This window comes from Galeopterus variegatus, unplaced genomic scaffold (assembly GCF_000696425.1).
Source record: "Galeopterus variegatus unplaced genomic scaffold, G_variegatus-3.0.2 Scaffold270, whole genome shotgun sequence".
Lineage (NCBI taxonomy): Eukaryota > Metazoa > Chordata > Mammalia > Dermoptera > Cynocephalidae > Galeopterus > Galeopterus variegatus.
This window is the reverse complement of record NW_007726381.1, coordinates 355,052-376,916: the sequence shown is the minus strand read 5'-3', so window position 1 is coordinate 376,916 and position 21,865 is coordinate 355,052. Positions and strand designations below refer to the sequence as shown.

Genomic DNA, 21,865 nt, shown 5'->3' with positions numbered 1-21,865 from the left:
AAATACAGAAAAGTAGAAAAAAATCACTTTTATTTTTTACTACCCATAGATGATTACACTTAATATTTAGTACAAATATTTCTAGTCTCTGCTCCCTTCTGGATAATTTTTAAATATTCTTAATAAAAATTTTTGTTTATATGTTACAAAATATTTATGTATAATATAAAGGAATTCAAGGAATATACTTGTATGTTACATAGAAATCACTTATATTAGTGAATAAGCTGTATTATCCTTGTGTTACTTTAGGCCTTCTTTTTTTTGATCTTCAAAAAGTGTTGCTGCTTGTATATTTATTCCTAATTTTTAGGGCTATTCATTTAAAAAATCTGGTTAGTATTTAAAGTATTTTAGTAAAGTTTAAAATAATCCTTAAAAACAAAAATCCATTAAAATTGTATGTAATTTATAACAGAAGCGTAGACTGTAGATAATAGGGAAACTAGATGTTACAGTGTGTTTAGTGTTTATAATTCAATGGTTGAAAGGACAACTCTGATTTAACAGATGATACAACACATTGTGTGTTTGGTTTTGATTTTGTAGGTCCCAGAACACCTGGAAAGTCCTGCAAGGCCTCAATTACAGAAAGTCCAGAGACAGCAAGTAAAACCTTTCATGACCCTTGACCACCAGATCGTCAACCAGAACCTTAAAAGGTCACACCCTCCAGTGCCATCTAATGCGCTCCTGGTACAGCAGGGACACACGACTCCAGACAGTGACCCTGGCCTCACAGAAAACCAACTCACCAGGTTACTAGCTCTTGGAAAAGAAGATGACAGTACAAAATGGCATGTATGTCTAATGGGTGGTTCTAAATATATACCGTTAGCTTTGAGTAAAACACTGTTAAAGAAATGTTGAATTCAACATTTTTATAGCAAACATTCCAAATGCAAATTCATTGAACAAAATAAATGTGTTTTAATCAGTTAATTAATTTGTAATCATTAATATATATTAATTTGTATAATGAATTATAATAATTTATTTCTTAATACTTATTTCAATTATGTAACAGTGCGAATCAAACCAGGCACTAACAGTAGTGTGTGTTTAGAGATTTAGCTCTAATTGTAAGGGTTTTCTGATAACTTTGAAATATTTATCAACAGTTATATTACCTTAACTATCCACTAAAATAGAACATTCAGAAATTGTTTAAATAGCAATAAATTTGTCCTCTAGAAATGTTCATTAGAATAAGACTAATAATATTATTGCTCTTAATATTTTATGGAATTGTATCAGGACTTCTTTACTTTTGATTTTCTATATATTCATTTCGATTTTCAACAAATACTTGTCTACCGTTCACTAAATAACAGAAATTTAGAGGTGCAGAGGACACTGAATAAGTGTCTAGCTTCAGAAAGTTTATGTTTATTGTGACTTGCTTGTAAATAAACCTTCAAAAAATAGAAAAATTAATAGAACTGGAAAACAACTTGAACTAAGAACGACTTTCTTTAAATCCCAATACAGAGAACTACATTAATAGCTGAGCTTTCTTTTCTTTTCTTTCTTTTTTTTTTTTTTCCATTTGATTTGTTAGATAGAGCTGTGGTCCTGTGAACTCCCAGGTTTAATCTCCCAATCTACATTCCTGGTGATTATTGTTGATTTCAGGTCAATACTTTTCAGCTATTAAGCCTGTAGCCTTCAGGCACAAAAGAGTAGTGCTCAGAATCCCATTATTTAAATTCCAAACAATAGAGGAAAGATTTTTTTCTTTTACAAATTTTATGTTAATCTGGAAAAGAGAAAAGAATAAGGACCTGGTAGGTTGTTAATGAAATATAAAACAACCACAAAATAGGACTCCTTGAAATCGAAAACTGAATGTAAATCTCTTCATGTATATTTACTTAAGCTTTTCAATAATAGATATATAAAGAACTTTCTAAAAAAAATTAAAAAGTAAAAATGAACGTAGAACCAGTTTCTCTATTCAGTCTATGAAGATTGTAAAAATACATGTAGAACGAAAATCATCTGTACACTAAATATTATAATTGCACTTAATACAATTTATCTCACAACCACCTCTTCCAAAGTTCATTTCCTTGTATGGAAGATTGATTTCTAAAGGAAAAAACAAATCCTAAAGAATATGTATATGCCAGTCAAGTCTAGGGAAAACACAGAAAATGATCTTATTACATATCTTATTTATGTTTTCTAAAAAATGAGAATGGATAAGCAACATAAATCAGTCTTCTGGATTTTACTTAGCACTTTTTTTATTCCCTCGGCACACATCTTTCTTTTACCTTTATAATAAGTTTATACATATAAAGGAAATTTGCATCTTCCTGGTGGTCCTTTAGGTGGTCCCAGTCAAAGAGAGTCACATGGTTGGGAGCATTCAAAGTCCCAAGAGGTTAGTAGCCTAGGTGCAATCTGAATAATGGCTGCAGATTAAATTTTTCTATGTTTTAAACCATTGTACTTTTAACTATGTATATAAAAGTCTCTTCCAACCATCATTAATGTCCATTTAATCACATTCAGTCTGTAATAGTTTTAATCAGTGTGTGGTTTTTTTGAATCTGACTTATCATGTACGCATTTTCACATAGTGCCATCGTTCATAGACTTGCTATTTTTAAATAGCTAGGCTGTATTCTCTGCTGTTGCAATTTCCTAATATTCTTTGATTGATGCCAGGAGTCCATGTCTCAAAGCAGAAAGTGTACAGTCTTTGGACACAGAGAGTATATATATATATATATATATGTATGTATGTATATATAGAACCACCACCTATTAGCTGTCTGGTCTCGGTCCTTGACCTCTCTCACCTACATTTCTATGTCTTGAAGAGTTGTTTTGATGCTTGCATTTTTTTTAAAAATTTGTTTTTTTTGTCTTTTGTCTTTTTCCGTGTCCGGCAATGGATCGCAACCCTCAGTATTGCACCCGTACCGGACCGGGGACCGGCAACGGGATTGCAACCCTCGGTGTTGCTCCCGCACCTCGCTCAGCCAGTGAGCGGGAACCGGTCTGTATGTGGGATCCGAACCCTCGGGCGGGAGCGCCGCCACGCTTCCCAAGCGGCGCACTTATCCAGTGCGCCACCGGGCCGGCCCTTGATGCTTGCATTTTAAAGTTTCTAATACAAGAGCAGAGTGGGAGCTCAGGTGATAGTGGCTGTTGCTGTCTTTCTGTGTTTCTTTCTCCTAAGCCTTGTTCTCCTGTGACAACAGGGAGCATTTCATCAATTCTAAGAAGGCCCCAGGAAAAAATAAAAAACAAACAAAAAAACAAAGAAAGCCACAGAAATCATAGTTACCACAGAATAAGTCTATGAGAGCATCCTTAGATTCAGGATTTGGTGACTGAAATTAGAAATAACTTGGCAATTAAAGATCTTCAAGATAAAGAAAAATAAAATCAAAATAAACATTTCATAACATGGGGCTTTTGAGATTAAATTTTTACCTATAGCACATAGGACCCTCTCACACTTAGCCCTTCCACCAGGCCCAGACTAGTAGAGCATTGGTATAATATGAGAAAGACCATAGAGAAGTGAAATTAAAGTACTCTAGAAAATACACACACATCAACAACAAAGATGGCAGAAGATACTATTTTTACAGTAAAGAATGCTACAAACAAGGCACAGAGTAGACAAGCATGGAGTGTGTTTAAGGGTGACACAGTTTGGTGAAAATAAGAGACCAAGGCTGGGAAGGAGGATTGAGGTGGGGCTGAAAGCCTTAAAAGAAACTTTGGAATTTAGAACATGATCTCAAGAGAGTGATAACTGCATCAGTTAGAGCTCATCAGGTGCATGTAAAAGAAACCCAACTCCAGTGACTTAACTAAATGAGAATGTAGTTTTTCCTCCCATAATAATCCGATTTTGTGTAGCATTAACAACATGAAATATTAACAATACAAGCAACAAAAATAAGATGAAACATTCATTTAGTTCTTATTGTGTGTCAGGTGCTATTATAAATGCTTTATCTGGATTAATTTGTTTAATACTAGAAACAACACTATGACTTAGTACTATTATTATCTCCGTTTTAAAAATAGAGCAATGCATATGAAAAGAAGCCCAGAAGTAAGAAGTCTGAGGCTGGTACAGCTTCTTGGGAACGTGAGCATAGATCAAGATTCTGATTTTTATGGTAGTGGGCACCTCATGGCTATAAGACGGCTGCTCCACCTCTAGCATTTTTTTCTCAAATTGGTGGAAACAGAGAGAGAAATAAGGAAGAAGGCTAATTAAGAAAAGAAAACATTTCCTAGAAATACCCGACAGACTTATGATTTATCAGTCAAAAGACTGTCACACCTAACTGATACGAAGCTGAGAAAAATGTGTGATTTTTTTCTGGACACACTGCTTCATGAAACAAAATTAATGCTCTTAGTAAGAAAGAAAAGGAAGATTGGTATTTACTATTATACAAAAGTATCTTAATCAATGCTGTGTTTCAGACTCACTTAAATGGCAGGTGAGTGGAAAAGATTTGAAGTAAAGAAGGTTGGTGCTAGGTGAACAGTTGAAAGAAGATTACAATGAAATTTAGCAATAGCCTGAATCAGGGCAGTTGGTGGTGGGGAGAATAAAGGAAATGAAGAGAGGGGCAGTGTTGATGGGTCTCAGTGTTACATGGTATATATGGGAAGTGAAGGAAAAAGATGAGTTTAGTGCAATTTTGAGACTTTTGAAGCTTCGCCAGATGACTAATATAGACGAAGGCCCTGTGAACAGAAGTTTGGTAGTCAGGAGTGTAGAGGTTGGCACGGAAGTGGTAAGTTTAACTTAGAGAACATGTGGATGAGGCTCAAAAGACAATTGAAAATAAAAGACTATTTCTCAGAGACAATCTTAGAATACTAAATAAGATTTCAATTGTCCCTTCATTTGGAGACACTGTCATTGCCACATGTTCAGAGAACTAACTGCACATTATGTATTATGTATAACTTGTAGGAGCTCCAAGTTTAGGGGAAGAGAAAAAACATAAATAATTACAATATTGTATAGAAAGTGAGATGGTATAGACAGGAGCACAGAAGTGCTGTTCTTATCCAGAAATTCATCAATAGTGAGACTTGGTCAGAGGAATAGATCTAGCAGGACATTTAGCCAGATGAAATAGCTTGAGCAAAGAATAGAGACGGGAAACAGTATGAGGTGAACAGAAAATGGGAGGCAGATGGTGGTAGAAGAGAACACCGGAGAAGCAGGCAATCAACAAATCACAGAGGGGCTAATACACCTTATTAAGCAGTATCAAGTCATCGAAGGGTTTAAACATGAGGCTGAGGTGACAATCAGATTTGACTCTATATCACTCTGTAGACTCTGTAGACAAAGACGCCTGGAGGCAGGGGTGGAGACCAACTCGGGGCCTATTTCTCTGTGCAGTGAGAGATGATAAGGCCCTCTATTAGAACATGTTAGAACTGAGGTATCTGTGAGATCACTACGTGGAGATGTTGGTGACAGCTAGAGACTCAAGTTTGCCTTGAGGAGGAAACATCTGGACTGGAGGAAGAGATTTGACAGTTGTCAGCATGTAGATGGCTCTTGACAACTTGAATGAGAAAGAGATCTCCTGAAGAGTCTGAATACAGTGACAAGAGTGGTAACTAACGATGGGATTCAGGAGATAATCAACACTTAAGGGGTGGCCAGAGGAGAGATCCCATAATGGCAAAGTAAAAAGGTAACCAGGAGCGTGATGTCATTGAAGCCAAAGGAGTTCTTTTAAAGAAGGAGGAAATGATCCACATATTCGAACGTAGCAGAAGTGTCTAGTAAAACAAGAATTGATAAATATCTATTGAATTTGGCAATCAGACAGTTGATGAAAATAGCACCAAAAGAAATGTCAGTAGGATGGCGGGCACAAGCCATTCTGTCTTGAATTCAGAGTTACCAGGAGGTGGAGAGGTGACTGCATGGGATGCTTGGGATGGTTGGGCAAAGGCATGAAGGATAATTAAATTGTTAGGATGATCTGCCACAGGGTCTAGATTGGATCTGAAATGAAGGCAGCATTTGATGAGTAAGATAATGAAATTTAAGATCTCAGAAATAAAGCAGTTTAGATTATAACAAGACCCAAGGCTATGCCTTGATCCTACAGGTAAAGACAAGTCTAAATTTGGGTTTGTGTGCTGAACTATCAGATTTTGAAAGTGGTGAGTTAAAATATTCAACTGCAAGTGTTGCTTTATTTTGCTATAGAATTCTGACAGTTGTTGTATTTATTTTTCGGTGCATATGAGTTCGTAATCACTTGGTGTTATTTTTTTCTTTAAATTTTTACCTTGAATTTTATATCACCTAATATTGAAATTGCTACCGTGACATTCCTTTTGGTCATATTTATGGCACTTTTTTCACTTTGTTTCAGCTTTCTCTATTGTTTTATTTTAAATGTGTATTTTATAGATAAAATATTACAGTACCTTTTTAAAATCCAATTCGAGAGAGTTTCTTAATCAGTATGTTAATTCATTTATATTCTTGTAATTACTATTAGGATTTAAGTTATCTTTTTTTATATTTTTAAGTTATTATACTTTCTATATTTGCCATTTTTTGCTATCCTCCACTGGACAGGTTAAGTTTCCTCTCTCTCTCTCTCTTTTTTTTTTTTTTTTTGCTTGTTACTCTTAATATTTTAAGACCTATAGCTATATTTTTTCTATATCTGTATCCTTGACTGGCAATACCTATGTCATACCCTTAAATAAAAATCTACCTTAGTATAGTTTAGTCTTCTTGTCTCACCTATGTGTGCATATATACTTGAATTCTAAAATATGAATAGATATATACATATTATGCATACTTATGTATATATGTATATGTATATATGTGTGTATCTATATCTTGTTATTTAGACCAGAAAGTTTTTTACTGATATTCATTCATTCTTATATTTTGTAACAATTTCATGGTTTTATTTATCTTCTGGCGGGAGTACTTCCTGAAAGACTTCTTCAAAAGTCTTTTTGCCCTAAAATTTATGAGTTTTTATGCATAAAATGACTTTATTTTATACACATACTTAAAGAATACTGTGTTGACTGTAAATCTCTAGGTTCAAAGTTCTTTACCTTCAATACTTCAAATAGTATCCCATTGTCTTCTTGCACCTAGTGTTGTTGAAAAGTTTGATTTTTGTTTTTTGTGAACCTTTATTTTTAAATCTCTTAAATCTTATAAATGTTTTTCTTTCCTTGAGCCTTATGCTTTCCATGACTATTATCTACATTTTGATTTTCCTCAAAACAATTTGTTCTTTCTTTGTATTTTATTATCTTAATTTATCATTTTAAAAATGCTTATTCTTCTGATTTATAATTCTTGTTTTGTCTGATCTGTTAATTTGTTTTATCTGATATAAATGGTGTGTTTGTTGTCTTTTTTTAAGTAATAATTGGATTCCTAGGTTATTGATTGTGAAGATTTCTGGAAGTTGTAAAACAAGGATTTTAGATGGATTTTATCCCTTAATATCAGTTTAAGATAGTGGAAAAACCAAAATGTTCTATAAATCAGGGGAAAAGGCAGTCATATAGACAGATGACACAAATGACAGTGGTTTTAAAGGCAAAAGCAGAGCCTCAAAGGAAATTTTACATGTAAGAAAGCAGGGTTCTTTATGGAATAGGGGAAACCTAAGCATGTTCATAGGCAAGAGGGAAAAATCAAACAGGCAAGAGTGGATCATTTATGACATAAGCTTCCAGAGAGAAAAGAAATGAATGACTTAACTTGTAATTTTTACTATAACCACTAGAAATACCCAAATGAAAAGCATTTACCATAAATTATGTTTAGCATTTTTCTTTCCTCAGGTTTTTATTCGCATCTGTTCAGTGCAAATTTGTTGTCCATTTAGTGGTGGAATATAAGTGAAATACAATAAATAAAAACTTGAGTTTAGTAGCAATCAAGAATTGCTTTAAAAATTTCAGAGACGAGCCTAAACAAAAGAAACAAAACATGCACATTTATTATCCTAGATCCTTTAAAGCTCTCTCAGTGCACATGGAATAACATCTAAAAACCTGTCTGTGGCTAGAGCTGTACTCTCTAACACATTACCCACCAGCCGCATGTGGTTATTTTATCTATCTATCTATGTATTTATTTTTAAGTGATGTGTATTGATTGTATGTATTTGTGAGGTACAAAGTTATATTTCAGTACGTGTAAACAATGTGTGATGATTGAATCAGGGTAATTAGCATATTCATCATTGAAAAAATTTATTATTTCTTTGTGATAAGAGCATTTTAGTGCCTCTCTCCTAGCCAGTTGAGAACATACAATAAATTCTTGTTAACTGTAGATGCCTAACACTATATACTAACTATAGACCAATAGAACTTATTTTTCATATCTAGCTATGATTTCATATCCTTAACCAACTTCTGCCTATGCCCTTTCTCTCATTCGCAGTCTCTAGTAACCACAATTCTACTCTCTACTTCTATAAACTCAACTTTTTTTTTAGCTCCCACATATGATTGAGAACATGTGGTATTTATCTTTTTGTGTCTGGCCTATTTCACTTAACATAATGATTTCCAGGCTTATCCATGTTGCAGCAAATGACAGGATTTCATTCCCTTTTCATGGCTGAGTAGTATTCCATTATGTATATATATACCACATATTCTTTATCTGTTCATCTAACAGATGCCTAAGTTCATTCCATATCTTGGCTATTTTGAATGTGCTGCAATGAACATGGGGGTGTAGATAACTCTTCAGCATGCTACTTTCCTTTCCTTTGGATAAATTCCTAACAGTGGGATTTCTGAATCACACTGTAGTTCTATTTCCAGTTTTTACAGGAATCTCCATACTGTTTTCAATAATGGCTGCACTAATTTAGGTTCCCACCCACAGGTGTGTAAGAATTCTCTTTCTTCCACATACTCACCAACATTTGTCATTTTTTGTCTTTTTGACAATGGCCATTCTAACTGGGATGAGATTGTATCTCATTGTGGCTTTGATTTGCATTTGCCTGATGACTAGTGATGTTGAGCATCAACATCTCAGTACCCATTAGCCATTTGTGTGTCTTCTTTTGAGAAAGGAATGACCTCTTCAGGTCATTTGCCCAGCTTTTAATTGGATTTTTTGGGGGTTTTTGCTGTTAAGATCCTTGTGTATTCTGAATATTAATCCCTTGTCAGATGAATAGTTTGCATATATTTTTTCCTGTTTTGTTCATTGCCTGTTTGTTGTGTTGATTGTTTCCTTCGCTGTGCACAAGACTTTTAATTTGACATAATCCCATTTGTCTATTTTTGCTTTTCTTGCCTTTGCTTTAGAAGACTTCTCTATAAAATTTTTGCCCAGACCTATGCCCTGAAGTGTTTCCCTGTGTTTTCTTATAGCAGTTTTATAGTTTCAGGTCTTACATTTAGACTTTTAGTTTTTGAGTTTATTTTGGTATATGGGAAGAGATGGGAGTCTAATTTCTCTCTTTTGCATATGGGTTTCCAGCTTTCCCAGCACCATTTACTGAAGAGGCTGTCCTTTCCCCAATGTATGTTCTTGTAGCCTTTGTCAAGACCAGTTGGCTATAAATATGTGCATTTATTTCTGTGTTCTTTATTCTACTCCATTGCTCCATATGTCTGTTTTTATGCCAGTACCATGCTGTTTTATTGCTATAACTTTGTAGTATATTTTGAAGTCAGGTAGTATAATACCTCCAGCTCTGTTATTTTTTTACTAAGGATTGCTTTGGCTATTTGGGATTTTTCTGTGGTTCCATATGAATTTTAGGATTGTTTTTTCTATTTCTGTGAAGAATGTCATTGGTATTTTGATAGGGATTACACCGAATCTGTTATTCTCTTTGGGTATCATCATTTTGACAATATTAATTCTTCCAATTTATGAACATGGAATGTCTTTCCATTTTTTGCGTGTCCTCTTTAATTTCTTGTATCAGTGTTTTGTAGTTTTCATTGTAGAGATCTTTCACTCTCTTGGCTAAATTTATTCCTAGGTATTTTATTTTGGGGTAGCTATTGTAAATGGGATTTCTTTTTGATTTCTTTTTCAGCTTTGTTGGTGTATAGAAATGTTACTGAGCTTTGTTTGTTGATTTTGTATCCTGCAACTTTACTGAATTCAATCATCTAAGAGTTTTTTTTTGTGGAGTCTGTATATAAGATAATGTTATCTGCAGATGGGGACAATTTGACTTCCTCTTTCTTAATTTGGATGCCCTTTATTTCTTTTCCTTGCTTAATTGCTCTGGCTAGGACTTCTAATACTATGTTGAATAAGAGTGGTGAAAGTGGGCATCCTTGTCTTGTTCCTGTTCTTAGAGGCAAAGCTTTTAACTTTTCCCCATTCAGTATGTTAGCCGTGTTTGTCATATGTGGCTTTTATTGTGTCAAGATACTTTCTTTCTATTCCTAATTTGTTGACACATATGGATACTTAAATTTAATTTAGAATTAGTTCAAATTCAATGAAATTTTAAAAAATTAAATGAAATTACAATTTTAGTTCCTCAGTTATACTGGCCACATTCTATGTGCTCAGTAGCCAAATGTGGTTATTTGCTACTGTATTGGACAGTGCAGCTACAGGACGCTCCCATCATGGCAGAAATTTCTGTTGAACACCACTGGCTTTGAGGATTCTACATTGTTAGTTTCTTGCCAACTTTTCAACTTCATCTCAAACCCCTCTTGCCCTTGTGCACTCTGCTCCATTCCCATTGGCTCGTTCACTCCTTCTCAGTCATGTTGAGCTTGTTCCTACCTTAGTTCTTTGCACTTCTTGGTCCCTTTCCAAGGACTAACCTTCCCATGTTATTCTTGTCCAAATATCAGCAAATCTTTCTCTGACCACTTTCAAAAATAACATCCATTCCCATCAAGCTCTATCCCCTACCTGCTTTTATTTATTCAGACCACTGCTTGCTATTATACTGTTTATTATCAGTTTCCTCAAGAATCTGAGCTCCATGAGGGCTGGAACTTTATGCTGCTTGCTGTTGTGGCTCTAGTTCTTGCAACAAGGCCTCACAATAGACATTACTTGACAAATATTTGTCAAGTTAATATGTGAATAGTGTTCCAATTTTTTGTCATATCACCTATGAGAGTATCTTAGTAGAGGTCTCTGAACACTTGATTCTCTAAGTTCCTTGGAAATCTTACTTAGAAGATAACACTAGGTGATATCATTAAGATGTTTTTCCGTATTTACCAAAGTTTACTCCTGGTGGTTTCTGCACATGAGAAATTCCAGTACTACCGTGACATAAATTCTGCATTCACAATATCTTTAAGATTGCATCATGTTTTAAAATTTCACTAAAGAGAATATGATGGGAGAGAAGAGAGCTAAAGTGGTGAGAGAGAAAGGGTGAGGGGCGGAGAGGGAGAGAAGCAAGCATGGTCTTTTAAAAATATAAGCTTTTAAAATCTCTCCCAGGTAAAGTATGGAAGGGAAGGAAGGTTATTTTAGAAGGGAGTTGAGAAAGGGAATGAAAAGCTGACTGAGGTTAGGACTATAGAACCAGATTTCCAGGATTTCAGTCCTGCTTCTCCCACTTACTAACTTTATAATTTGGACCAAGCTACTGAACTTCTTTTTCTCAGTTCCCTCATCTGTACAATGAAGATAATAATAGCACTCACTTCATAGGGATGTTGTGAAGATTAAATGACCTGAACTGTGCAAAGCACTTAGAATAGTGCCTGGCACATCTTATGCACTACATAAGTGATTCTTATTGTTATTATTTAAGGTGTCTATGATTATTGTTCTTAGTTTTGTTGTTATTATTGCTATTACTACTATTATCATTGTTACTCATCATTAGAGAAGGTGGGATAATTTGTTTCTATGTAGTCTATATCCATGTGGACTAGTTGGCTAATATTTGACCATTGATAGTTGGATATCCATCTGTAAGATGCAATCAAAACATTTTAAAAGAAAAGTAAAGTTTGTAGGAAGTCATGTCTGTGCATGTTAAGTACATGAACTCTGGCCTGAGTTCTTCCTGATAACCTCTGTATTTATGTAGATTTTGATTTCCAAAGGACCAGCTGAGGGTATTTTGTCCAGCTGTCACCTGTCAGCCTGTGGAAGCAAATACAAGAGAAAGCAACAAATCAAAGAGTATCAGAATTATCTCATTTTCAGTTCTAAAATATTCTGGGTTTTGACATATATAACCTCAACTTAAGTTGTCTGACAAACTTTCAAAGATTGCCAGAATTTTTTTTTCTGATTTCAGACTGAAGTACAACTTTTATTTTATGCACAATATCCTAAATGTATTATATTTTGCTAGATGGAGGACGTTACTGAGGATATAATCGGTATGGAATCAAGTTTTAAAGAGGAAGGAACAGACTCTCCTGTGCTAATGCAAAGAACAGTAAGTGTTTCCAGACCTAAGAAGGTCAATGAGAATGAAATAAATTTAAAAAATTCATTTGATTAGCAATGGTGTTTTGTTCTGCACTTTGGAAACTGACACCAGATAACAGATGAATATTAGAAAATATTTATTGGTGCAGAAAAAAGATTATACAATGATATTGAGGAATATTATGAGGCTTGTACTATTCTCTCTCTTCCTCTCTATCTCTGTATTTATCTCTGTATCTACCTCTGTATGTATTATGTATCTATCTGTTTCTCTATCTCTCCAATATCTATGTACATCCATCTAATTATATATCTAATCTTCTGTAGCACTTTCTCTGAGTTATTTAATCTTCAGATTTATTATTTGAAGCACAGCATGTAATCAAACACCTTCATAAGGTCATGACTAAATTTTGACCATTTTACCATGACTAATACTGATCAGATTCAGAGACTCTACATCTTTGTACAGGAAAAAAAGATTACAACAATGAAAAATATAAATTTACTTCTGAGCCAGAGGTTAGAGATGAACTAACAAAAGGTAGACTGGGCCTCGCCCTCTTTAAAGCATGTAGGAAGACTTCTATGTTGAAATCAGTTCAAATTCCTGAAATAATATTCAGTGAAGGGATGGTATCTTATCTTCTATTTAATTGCTGTTGCTTTCTCATTGTTCACTTATTAATCACAAAAAAATGTTATCTGTAAAGGGTGTGTAAGGTCTTTCAGCACATTTTGAAGGGTTATTGTTATTTTGTTTATGGTTTAAGACCTTTTAGAAAACATGAGAAAAAAGAATATGAATGATTGTAATTGAATTGTTACTTTAAACATTTAATGTAAAGAAAGTTAGTTCTGAATATATTTTGTTTTGTAGACTGTTCAACAGTAAACCAATGGGCTGAGCTGTGCTATGATGGATATTTTAAATTTAGAGCCCTGAGGAAAATTGGTGAAAATATCCCTGTTTTCTTTATTAAATCCCAAATAGACTATCTAATTAACAGAGGTATATCTTCCCTCTCTTTCTCTGGCATGCAAGACCCCCACATATAACAAATCACCAATACTAATACAGGGATTACCTGCCAAAAATCAAATGAGGTTCAAAATCTGTTTTTTGTTGCGGGTATTTATTTATTTATTTTAGACTAACTGGAGTGACAACTGTATCTTTTCTGACTTCAGATTTCAAGTAGGAAAATTACATAAGAGCTGACTAATTCTCTAGACAAGTGTATTAATAATGCTAATTTCTTGGTGTCTAATTTGACAGCATGAGGATACTATTTTCTTAACTAATATACAACTTCTGGGTTTGAAGAAATGATATTAATTTTCCAAAGTCTTTTCTTCCTTATACATGGTACTTAATTCATTGGAATTATATACTGAAGCATTCTCTTTCACAGACTACCTTACTTGTTTTGTCGAGGCTGTGTAAAATGGCTTGCTTAGTACAAATTGGTGTTTAATTACTATCAGGAATTTGCTTTTGATATACAGAATGTACTTTTAAAAAGATAGACGTTACTGGCCTAGCAGTATTTATATAAAGAAATACATGCCATTGACCAATCAACGGTCATGTATGATTCTAGATCTACATATAAAACCAAACAGTTCAATTAACAAAATATTTATTGAATACTTATTTTATGCAAGCTATAATACTTGCACCATATGAGACTAAAAGTTGAATGAGACAATTCATGTATCAAGAGATGACATTATAGTGGGGTAGTGCAGTGAGTCATTCCTGAGAGGCAGGGAGGGAAAGAGTGTGGATCTTGCTGTTACACCCAGATCTAGACATTGTGCAAATCATTTAACCTGTCTTTGCTCTGCTATCTATTTCTACATTATGGGAATAATTAAAAATATTGATCTCTGAGGCTATTTTTAACTTACATCTTAGTGGACTATATGTGTATATTTTAAACACTGGCCAAACAGTTGCTCTGGAACTCAAATGAAGTAGAAACCATGCTAAATTGAGAATTTTTGAAAGTTCTTTAGGAAGAGATGATGCTTGAAATATAGTTATGAAGTATAGTTAAGATTTTAAGAAATAGACATGAAGGCAGAAAAGTAGCAAGTTAAGAGAACAACATAAGGCAAGAAGTGAGAAAAAAAGAATGTATAAGAATAGCTGGTAGAATAGAGGTAGGAAACTGAAGGATTTTTATAGTTCGTGTAGATAAAAATAAAGACCTGTTAGATCAGAGGAATGCTTTCAGTAAGTGTATTAGCCAGTGAACTTTTGGTTGCAGGTGGTAGAACCTGACTCTTAAAGGGCTTAAGCATGAAAGAAACTTACCGGTTCATCCCATCTGAAAATCCCTAAGAAATATTGTATGTGGACATCCCTCCATAAATTTGCCCCTGTTTTCTTCTGTGCTGGCTTTATTCTCAGCTGTTGAACAGACACTATCATAGCCTATTGCCAGCCATGCATACACTTTTTTCATGCTAACCCAGTTTTATTCAGACATCCATTCCTCCACAAGGAAGAGGAAGTTTCTGATTAATTTAAGCCTATCCTAGAGGCCCCATTTCTTTTGCCAGAAATTGTTTTAGGAATGGTTTTGTGCTGCAGTTCTGGCATATGTGAGCAGGTTACTGAGACCTGTTAGGAAGTTGTCTTCAGTCGATAAAGGAGTCTCAAAAAAGAGAAGGGTTTTTTGGCTTCTCCATGATGTTATAGGACAATGTGACTTATGGAAGGGCTGTAGCCATTTTATTACCAAAAGGCAGATAAACTAAGGAAAAACAAAAGAAATTAAGAAAATGTCAAGAAAAATGCAAAGAAATGCTGCTTATATGGCCCTGAAGATTTATTTGTCTGTGGATTTCACATTAGGTAATATGTTTTTCCTTTATTTTATAAAATAATTGTGTCAGGATATTCTGACTCTCATATCTAAATGCACCCTAATGAATACATTTCACTCAGGCTTGGCGACCTCAGAGAAGAAAGCTGCTTTTCCCCCTTAGTTTTAGTTAAGGCTCTGTAATATAATCTGTACTGGAGCAACTTCTGCCATTTATCTATCCCTAAGCCACTTTCTCTGCATCTTGGGACCACCCTAGAGTTTTGGATTGAGTAGCTCCACGCAACAAATTACCAAGACTAAGAGTGAGAACCAGGAAAACAGGCATTGTGACCAAACTAATTGGGGATGGTTTGTAGTCAGACTTATCAACAGATGTTGATTATTGTAAGCCTCAAAAATGAGGATATTTATCAATAATAACATTATTATTAATTGCTCACCTGCTAGATGACAGGTACTTTTCTAAGTATTTTGCACATCTTTTTCTAGTTTTCACAGAAATAAATATTCAAGGTCTCAAGGGCAAACTATTGAGTGTACTGTTAATCACTTTAGGGCTCCTTTGGTGTAGCCTGAGCTGAAAAGTTTGGAGATCACTTAACCAAGATTTATTCTAAGACCAGGACTGCACAGAAGTTTAATTAAAAGTCATGTTTTAATTTCCATTGGTGGAAAACTTAGAAGCTGCTAAGGGAAGTGTGGACTATGGTGGTGGTTTTTAAAATTTATCAGGTTGAATGAAATAGCTCAAGGTTTTTTTTGTTTGTTCTGGGGTTTTTTGGATCTTTTCTTTTTGTTTGTCTGTTTTGTTTTTTTGGTGGCTGGCCAGTAATTCAAGGTTTTCATTTTCATTTTTATTTTTTAAATTAATATTTAAATTTTAATTTATCAGTATACAATATAGTTGATTTTCATGTCCCTTTATTAGTTTCTCCTTTTCCTCTCTCCCTCTTTCCCCTACCCCCTAAGTCAAGGTTTTTAAAGATCAATTTAGCCCAGTTGTTTCCGACCCAGTGAAGAATGTTGAGTGATTAGTGGCTGTTCTTTGATTAATTAAGCCAAAGTTACCTCTCAATTTCTATTTGGTCAGGAGACTCAGCCACCTGTCAATTAGTTTTTACTGTAACAGCTGTGTAAACGGGACTGTAAAAAGCTAAAGTGTAAGGAACATCCAACCAAATCAGGTGTGCTTTCATCAAGGCTTCAACCTCCAGTTTCTCTGTCTTTTTAGTGTCAATAGTATTTTTCTCCTCCCTATTTCAACCGTCCCTCACATGATCATATCCTAGATCTTGTTATTACCAATTTCTCTATACCCTTAACATTTTTATTTTACACTTTGACCATCACATCCTATTTTTCCAGTGCACTTGCTCTAGTGTCCCTAGGTTACCAATTGTTCAAGCTTGTTGAGACTTCAAACCAATTGATTCAATTACTATTTTTAATAGGTGTTACTTTCTACTTGCAATATTTAAAAAATTTCTTCCTTCACCTGTCTAGAGTCCTTGGCCCATTATTATAACCAATTCTCCTGCAAACACTCTTAACATGTCCCCATTTCCCTTCATTTTACTTTCCTGACCAAGCCTCAACCCTGGTTAAACTCATTTCTTATTTTATGCTGCATATTAACCTGAGCAGATAAATGGGTAGCATTTTACAGCATTGCTCAGAGTACTTACCTAAATCTATCACCAAAATTTCACGGGGGCACTACCAGACAATATGAAGCTATTCCCTGGTAAAATCCCCATTAATTGAGACAACTATTTATCACCCTCTTTTCTCTTAAATCTCCAAGATCTCCATCCAATTTCCACTTTTCAGAAGATTTCCCTTTCATGACATATTTCAGAGACAAAATGTATGCAATCAGATTGGACTTTATTTATTATCTTTGCATCACCTGTTCTACTAAACCATCTGCACCTGTTGTCATTTTTCTGCTATCCCTTCTATTATGGCAGAATGATTGTCCTAGCTTATAATCCAAAGCCAGTTCCTACCACTATGTCCTGGATTTCACTCATTCTTACCTTCCCAAGGACTTTCCTTCCCTAAATGCTCCTCTTCCCATATCATCGGTATATGCTGATCTACTGAATTATGAATATAAGCATTCCACTAGTCTTTTATAACACACACTGAAAATCAAACCAAAACAAACATTTCCCTTTGAACACATTTCTTCTCTGGCTGCCATGTCATTTCATGACTCCCCTACGTAAAAAAACTCCCTGCCTCCACTTCCTCACTTCTCCTTCTCTCCTGTCCAATAGAGCTTTTGTCCTTACAACTCTAAAAGGGCTCTTAAAATCAATCAATGCAAAAGCCATTGTAAATTCTCCATTCTTGTTTGTTTGTTTTATTTAAAATATTTTAACATTTACTTGTACTTATTTGTGGGGTAAAGAGTGTTGTTTCAATATAGGCACATACTGCACAATAATTCCCTTAGGGTAGATAGCATAGTTTTGTACTCAGTAGTCAACCATTTCCTACCGCCCCTCGCCCCCATAGCCATTATTCTACTCTCTACTTCTTTTTTTTTTTCGTGACCGGCAACGGATCGCAACCCTCAGTGTTGCGCCCGTACCGGACCGGGACCGGCAACGGGATCGCAACCCTCGGTATCGCAACCCTCGGTGTTGCCCCCGCAGCCAGCTCGCTCAGCCAGTGAGCGGCCGGTCTGTATGTGGGATCCGAACCCTCGGCGGGAGCGTAGCTGCGCTTCCCAAGCAGCGCACTGTAGCAGTGCGCCACCGGGCTGGCCCTCTACTCTCTACTTCTATGAGAACCACTTTTTTTTTTTTTTTGGATTTCACATATGAGTGATATCACATGGTATTTGTTTTTTAGTGCCTGACTTACTTCAGTTAACATGGTGGTTTCCAGTTCCAACCATGTTGCTGCAAATGATAGGATATCATTTTTTAAAATAGCTGAATAGTATTCTATTGTGTGTATATAACAGTTTTTTAATCCATTCATCTGTTGATGGACATTTAGAATGATCCCATCTCCATTCTCATCTGGCTTGGCTCCTCAGTGGCATTTGACAGGGTTGGCCATTCCTTCCCTCTTGAAGTACTATCTGGGGTTCTGTGTGGCACCATGTTCTCTGGTTTTTCACCCACCATGCTGCTTTTTCTCCTCTAAGGGACATCTAAATGCTGAAATGTCTCAAGGCTCAGTCTTTGGCCCTCTTTTCTCATATATCTATACACACCTTATAGATGAGCTCAACCCATCTCTAGCCTAGATCTCTTCCCTGTATGCCGTACTCATATATCCACTGCTTACTTGATATATTTTGTGCTTCTAATAGACATCTCAAACTTAATATAGCTGAAAAGAAGCTTTAGTTTCCCACCCCAAATTTGCTTTTGGTTGATATGGAACCAAAAAAAAAAAAACCCTTATTTTTCACTCTTCTCTCTCTTACTCGCACACCCACATTTGTCAGTATGTCTTCTTATTTCCCATTCTCACCATCTCCTCTCCTAAAACATTTCCCCAGGCTGCCATTATTTCCCACCTGCCCTACAGCCACAGACTCTGACTTAGTTTTCCTGATACTTGCCGTCTTCCAGCTGTTCTTCACAGAGCAGCCAGAATGATCTTCCTATGGCAATAATCAGATCCTGTTTCTCCCTACTTAATGTTCTTTTCATTTCCTGAAATATTCAGAATATAATCCAGACGTTTTATCAGTCAGGACTTCCCTTTGAATTTAGGCTCTGGACTCAGTAGTCTTCTTCCTGCTTCTTAAAATTGACAGGCATATTATCATCTTAGAACCACTGAACTTCCTGTTTGGTGTGTTTGGAATACTTTTATCCCAGGTCTTTGCATAGCTGCCTCTTTATGATTCAGATCTTTAATCAATGTCATCTCATCAGAGAGGCTTCTGCAATTACCCTACCTAAAAGACCCCACCCTATGACTCCCTAAATCAATACCTTATTTATATACCTTCTGACACTATGAGTATAGTAACAAAAATCTTTTTTATTATTTTATTTACCTGTTTATTATGTGCTTCCACCTCTACAATGTAAACTCCTTGAACACAGGGATTTTTGTCTGTCTTGTTCACTGCTGTGTGCCTGGAGCCTGGAACAGTAGCCTGTTCATTATTTTATTCTTAGCACCCAGCACAGTGCCTGGCACATCATAGGTGCTTAGCAAATGCATATTAAATGAATTTCTCTAAAATTCACATACAGCACTGAAAATAATTAATCTCATTATAGTTTCTATTTAGAAAGACTTCTAATGGATAAAAATCAACAGGAACAAGAATAATGCCCACAATAATAATAGTTACCGTGCATTGGATATCTGTATGTGTATGTGAAAATAGATTACGTGTATGTAAAATGTATGATGCAAGAGTATTTATAAGTTATCATTCTGTTTTGCATTTTATCTTTTCTGCTTGTGTTATAAGCCAGCTCACCAAGGACAAGGGATCTCCCACTCCAGCCCAGCATATTATTTTCATTCACTCATAACAGAACAAAAATAATAACAATAACAATAATAACACAGTGGGAATTCTCCATTCAATGTTGTCGTTACCAAACAGAAAGACACTTTCTAAGAAAACAGAGAGTTTAATTGGGAATAAAACATTGCCACGGGAATATGCATGCCATAATAAAGTAAGTGCATATTCAGGGAGGTAAAGGAAGACAAACAGTTTCAAAGAACATGATAGGGGATTTCATCATTGTTTTGGGACATAGTTATCCTTGGCTACAAGGGTCAATAACAAGGGTAACACCAGTCTGAGGCTGGACCGACAGTTGCTGGGCAGATATCATGAGTTTCTAGAGTTCTTTGTGGTAGTTCTTGTTATTAGGCATATATGTGTGAGAACACTTCCTTCATGGCCTTCTGCAGCTCTGTTTGTCAGGGTTTTTTTTTTTTGCCGGTGGGGGTGGGGTGTTCTTTTTTCTTTTATCTTTTTTTTTTTTTTTTTTTTTTTTTTTTTTGACCGGTAAGGGGATTGCAACCCTTGGCTTGGTGTTGCCCACACCGTGCTCAGCCAGTGAGCGCACCGGCCATCCCTATATAGGATCCAAACCCGCGGCGGGAGCACCACTGCACTCCCAAGCGCCGCACTCTCCCGAGTATGCCATGGGCCGGCCCGTTCTTTTTTCTTTTTTAACAGAAATGACTCCATTTTGATCCTGACAGTATTTGTAAAAAGGATTGTGCAAAATACTCTGTGAAAACTAGCATGAATCATCACCACAGACCTAAGAGATAGATACTATTATTACCTATTATCAATTTACAAATGAGGCTTAGAGTAGTCTCAATAACTCTCCCAAGTTCATACAGTTAGTGAGTGGAAGAGCAGGGTGTTGAATCCAGTCCTGTATGAAAACAAATACAATGATCCTACCCACTCTGCGGTGCCAGGGGTCTCAAGAAGGTAGCCATTTCATAGAGCTATAGAATGATGGGATTTGAAGGAACTGGAGACTAGTTCCTCTGCCACACTCCAGCCAAATGATTGTTTAGCCTCTGAGTTTAGGTCTGTCTCTTTATAATTTGTACCCATTAGTCTTAGTTTCACCCTCTTCATTCAGAAATGTGGTCGTGCATAGTAACTCATTTATTTTAATATGTAGGTATTTTTCAATCAGGTGTCTGTAAATGCCAGTGGCATTTGGCAATCTAAGTAAACTGCTATAGTGCAAGACCATTCCAGAGATGAAGACTGAGTAAATATTAACAACCCTCTTGTGCTTGGTTGGAACTTGAAAGGACTGCATAACATCAATGAGCAAGCTTTTGTCAATTACAATCTAGACCAGATTAGTCTTAAAGTCCAAGGAAGAACCAAAGTTCACCTTAATGCAGAAGTTTCTGCACAGCTCTCCCAGTTGTTGTTTGCAAGTTTAAGGAAAAGAAAATGATGAAGGAGAAAGAGAAAACCATTGCTATTGTGAAGATTATAGACACTTCAAAGTTAAAACTGGTGAGCAAGTACATTTTGGAATTCTTTCAATGTTTGGAAATGAAACCACCTTAAATACTGAATTTAAACTTTTTAAACATATAGTCAATAAAATAAGGTATATAGAAATTTATCTTAAAAATATGTAAAATATAATCTGCTGTATTGACAAGCTTGTTTAATAACAAGATTTTTTTAGTGCTCTGGGCTACAGTAAAAAAAGTTGTTACAGTCTATTTAGCAAAAAATTGTTAAAACTGGGGAGAGGTAAGAAAAAAATTGTTTAAACTAATGTCCTATTGTGATTTCTTAATCAAAAAGGTGTGGGTTTCCCTATTGTTTGTTGAAGTGTTCACATTAATAATTGCTTTTATTAATTTAGTACTAAATTGATTATGTGCATATAAAATGTACGATGCAAAAGTATTTACAAGTCTCATACTCTGTTTTGAATTTATCTTTTCTATATGTGTCATAAGCCAGCTCAACAAGATCACAGGATCTCTCACTTCAGCCCAAGACATTATTTTTATTCATTTATAATGGAACAAAGATAATAATCACAATGATAACACAGTGGGATTTCTCTGTTCAATATTTAGCATTCAAACCTCATGGCTCTGCTTTGGC

General features: G+C 35.3%; 1 protein-coding gene across 1 annotated transcript in view; it reads left to right on the top strand.

The window, feature by feature from the left end:
• Positions 1 to 621: 621 nt before the first annotated feature.
• The window catches only part of TFEC (transcription factor EC), a 46,757-nt gene continuing 25,513 nt past the window's right edge, over positions 622 to 21,865 (top strand). Inside the window, exons 1-2 of the mRNA XM_008566829.1 lie at positions 622 to 801; positions 12,339 to 12,425. Of these exons, the coding sequence (XP_008565051.1) occupies positions 622 to 801; positions 12,339 to 12,425 (267 nt within the window). The remainder of the gene's footprint in view (positions 802 to 12,338; positions 12,426 to 21,865) is intronic.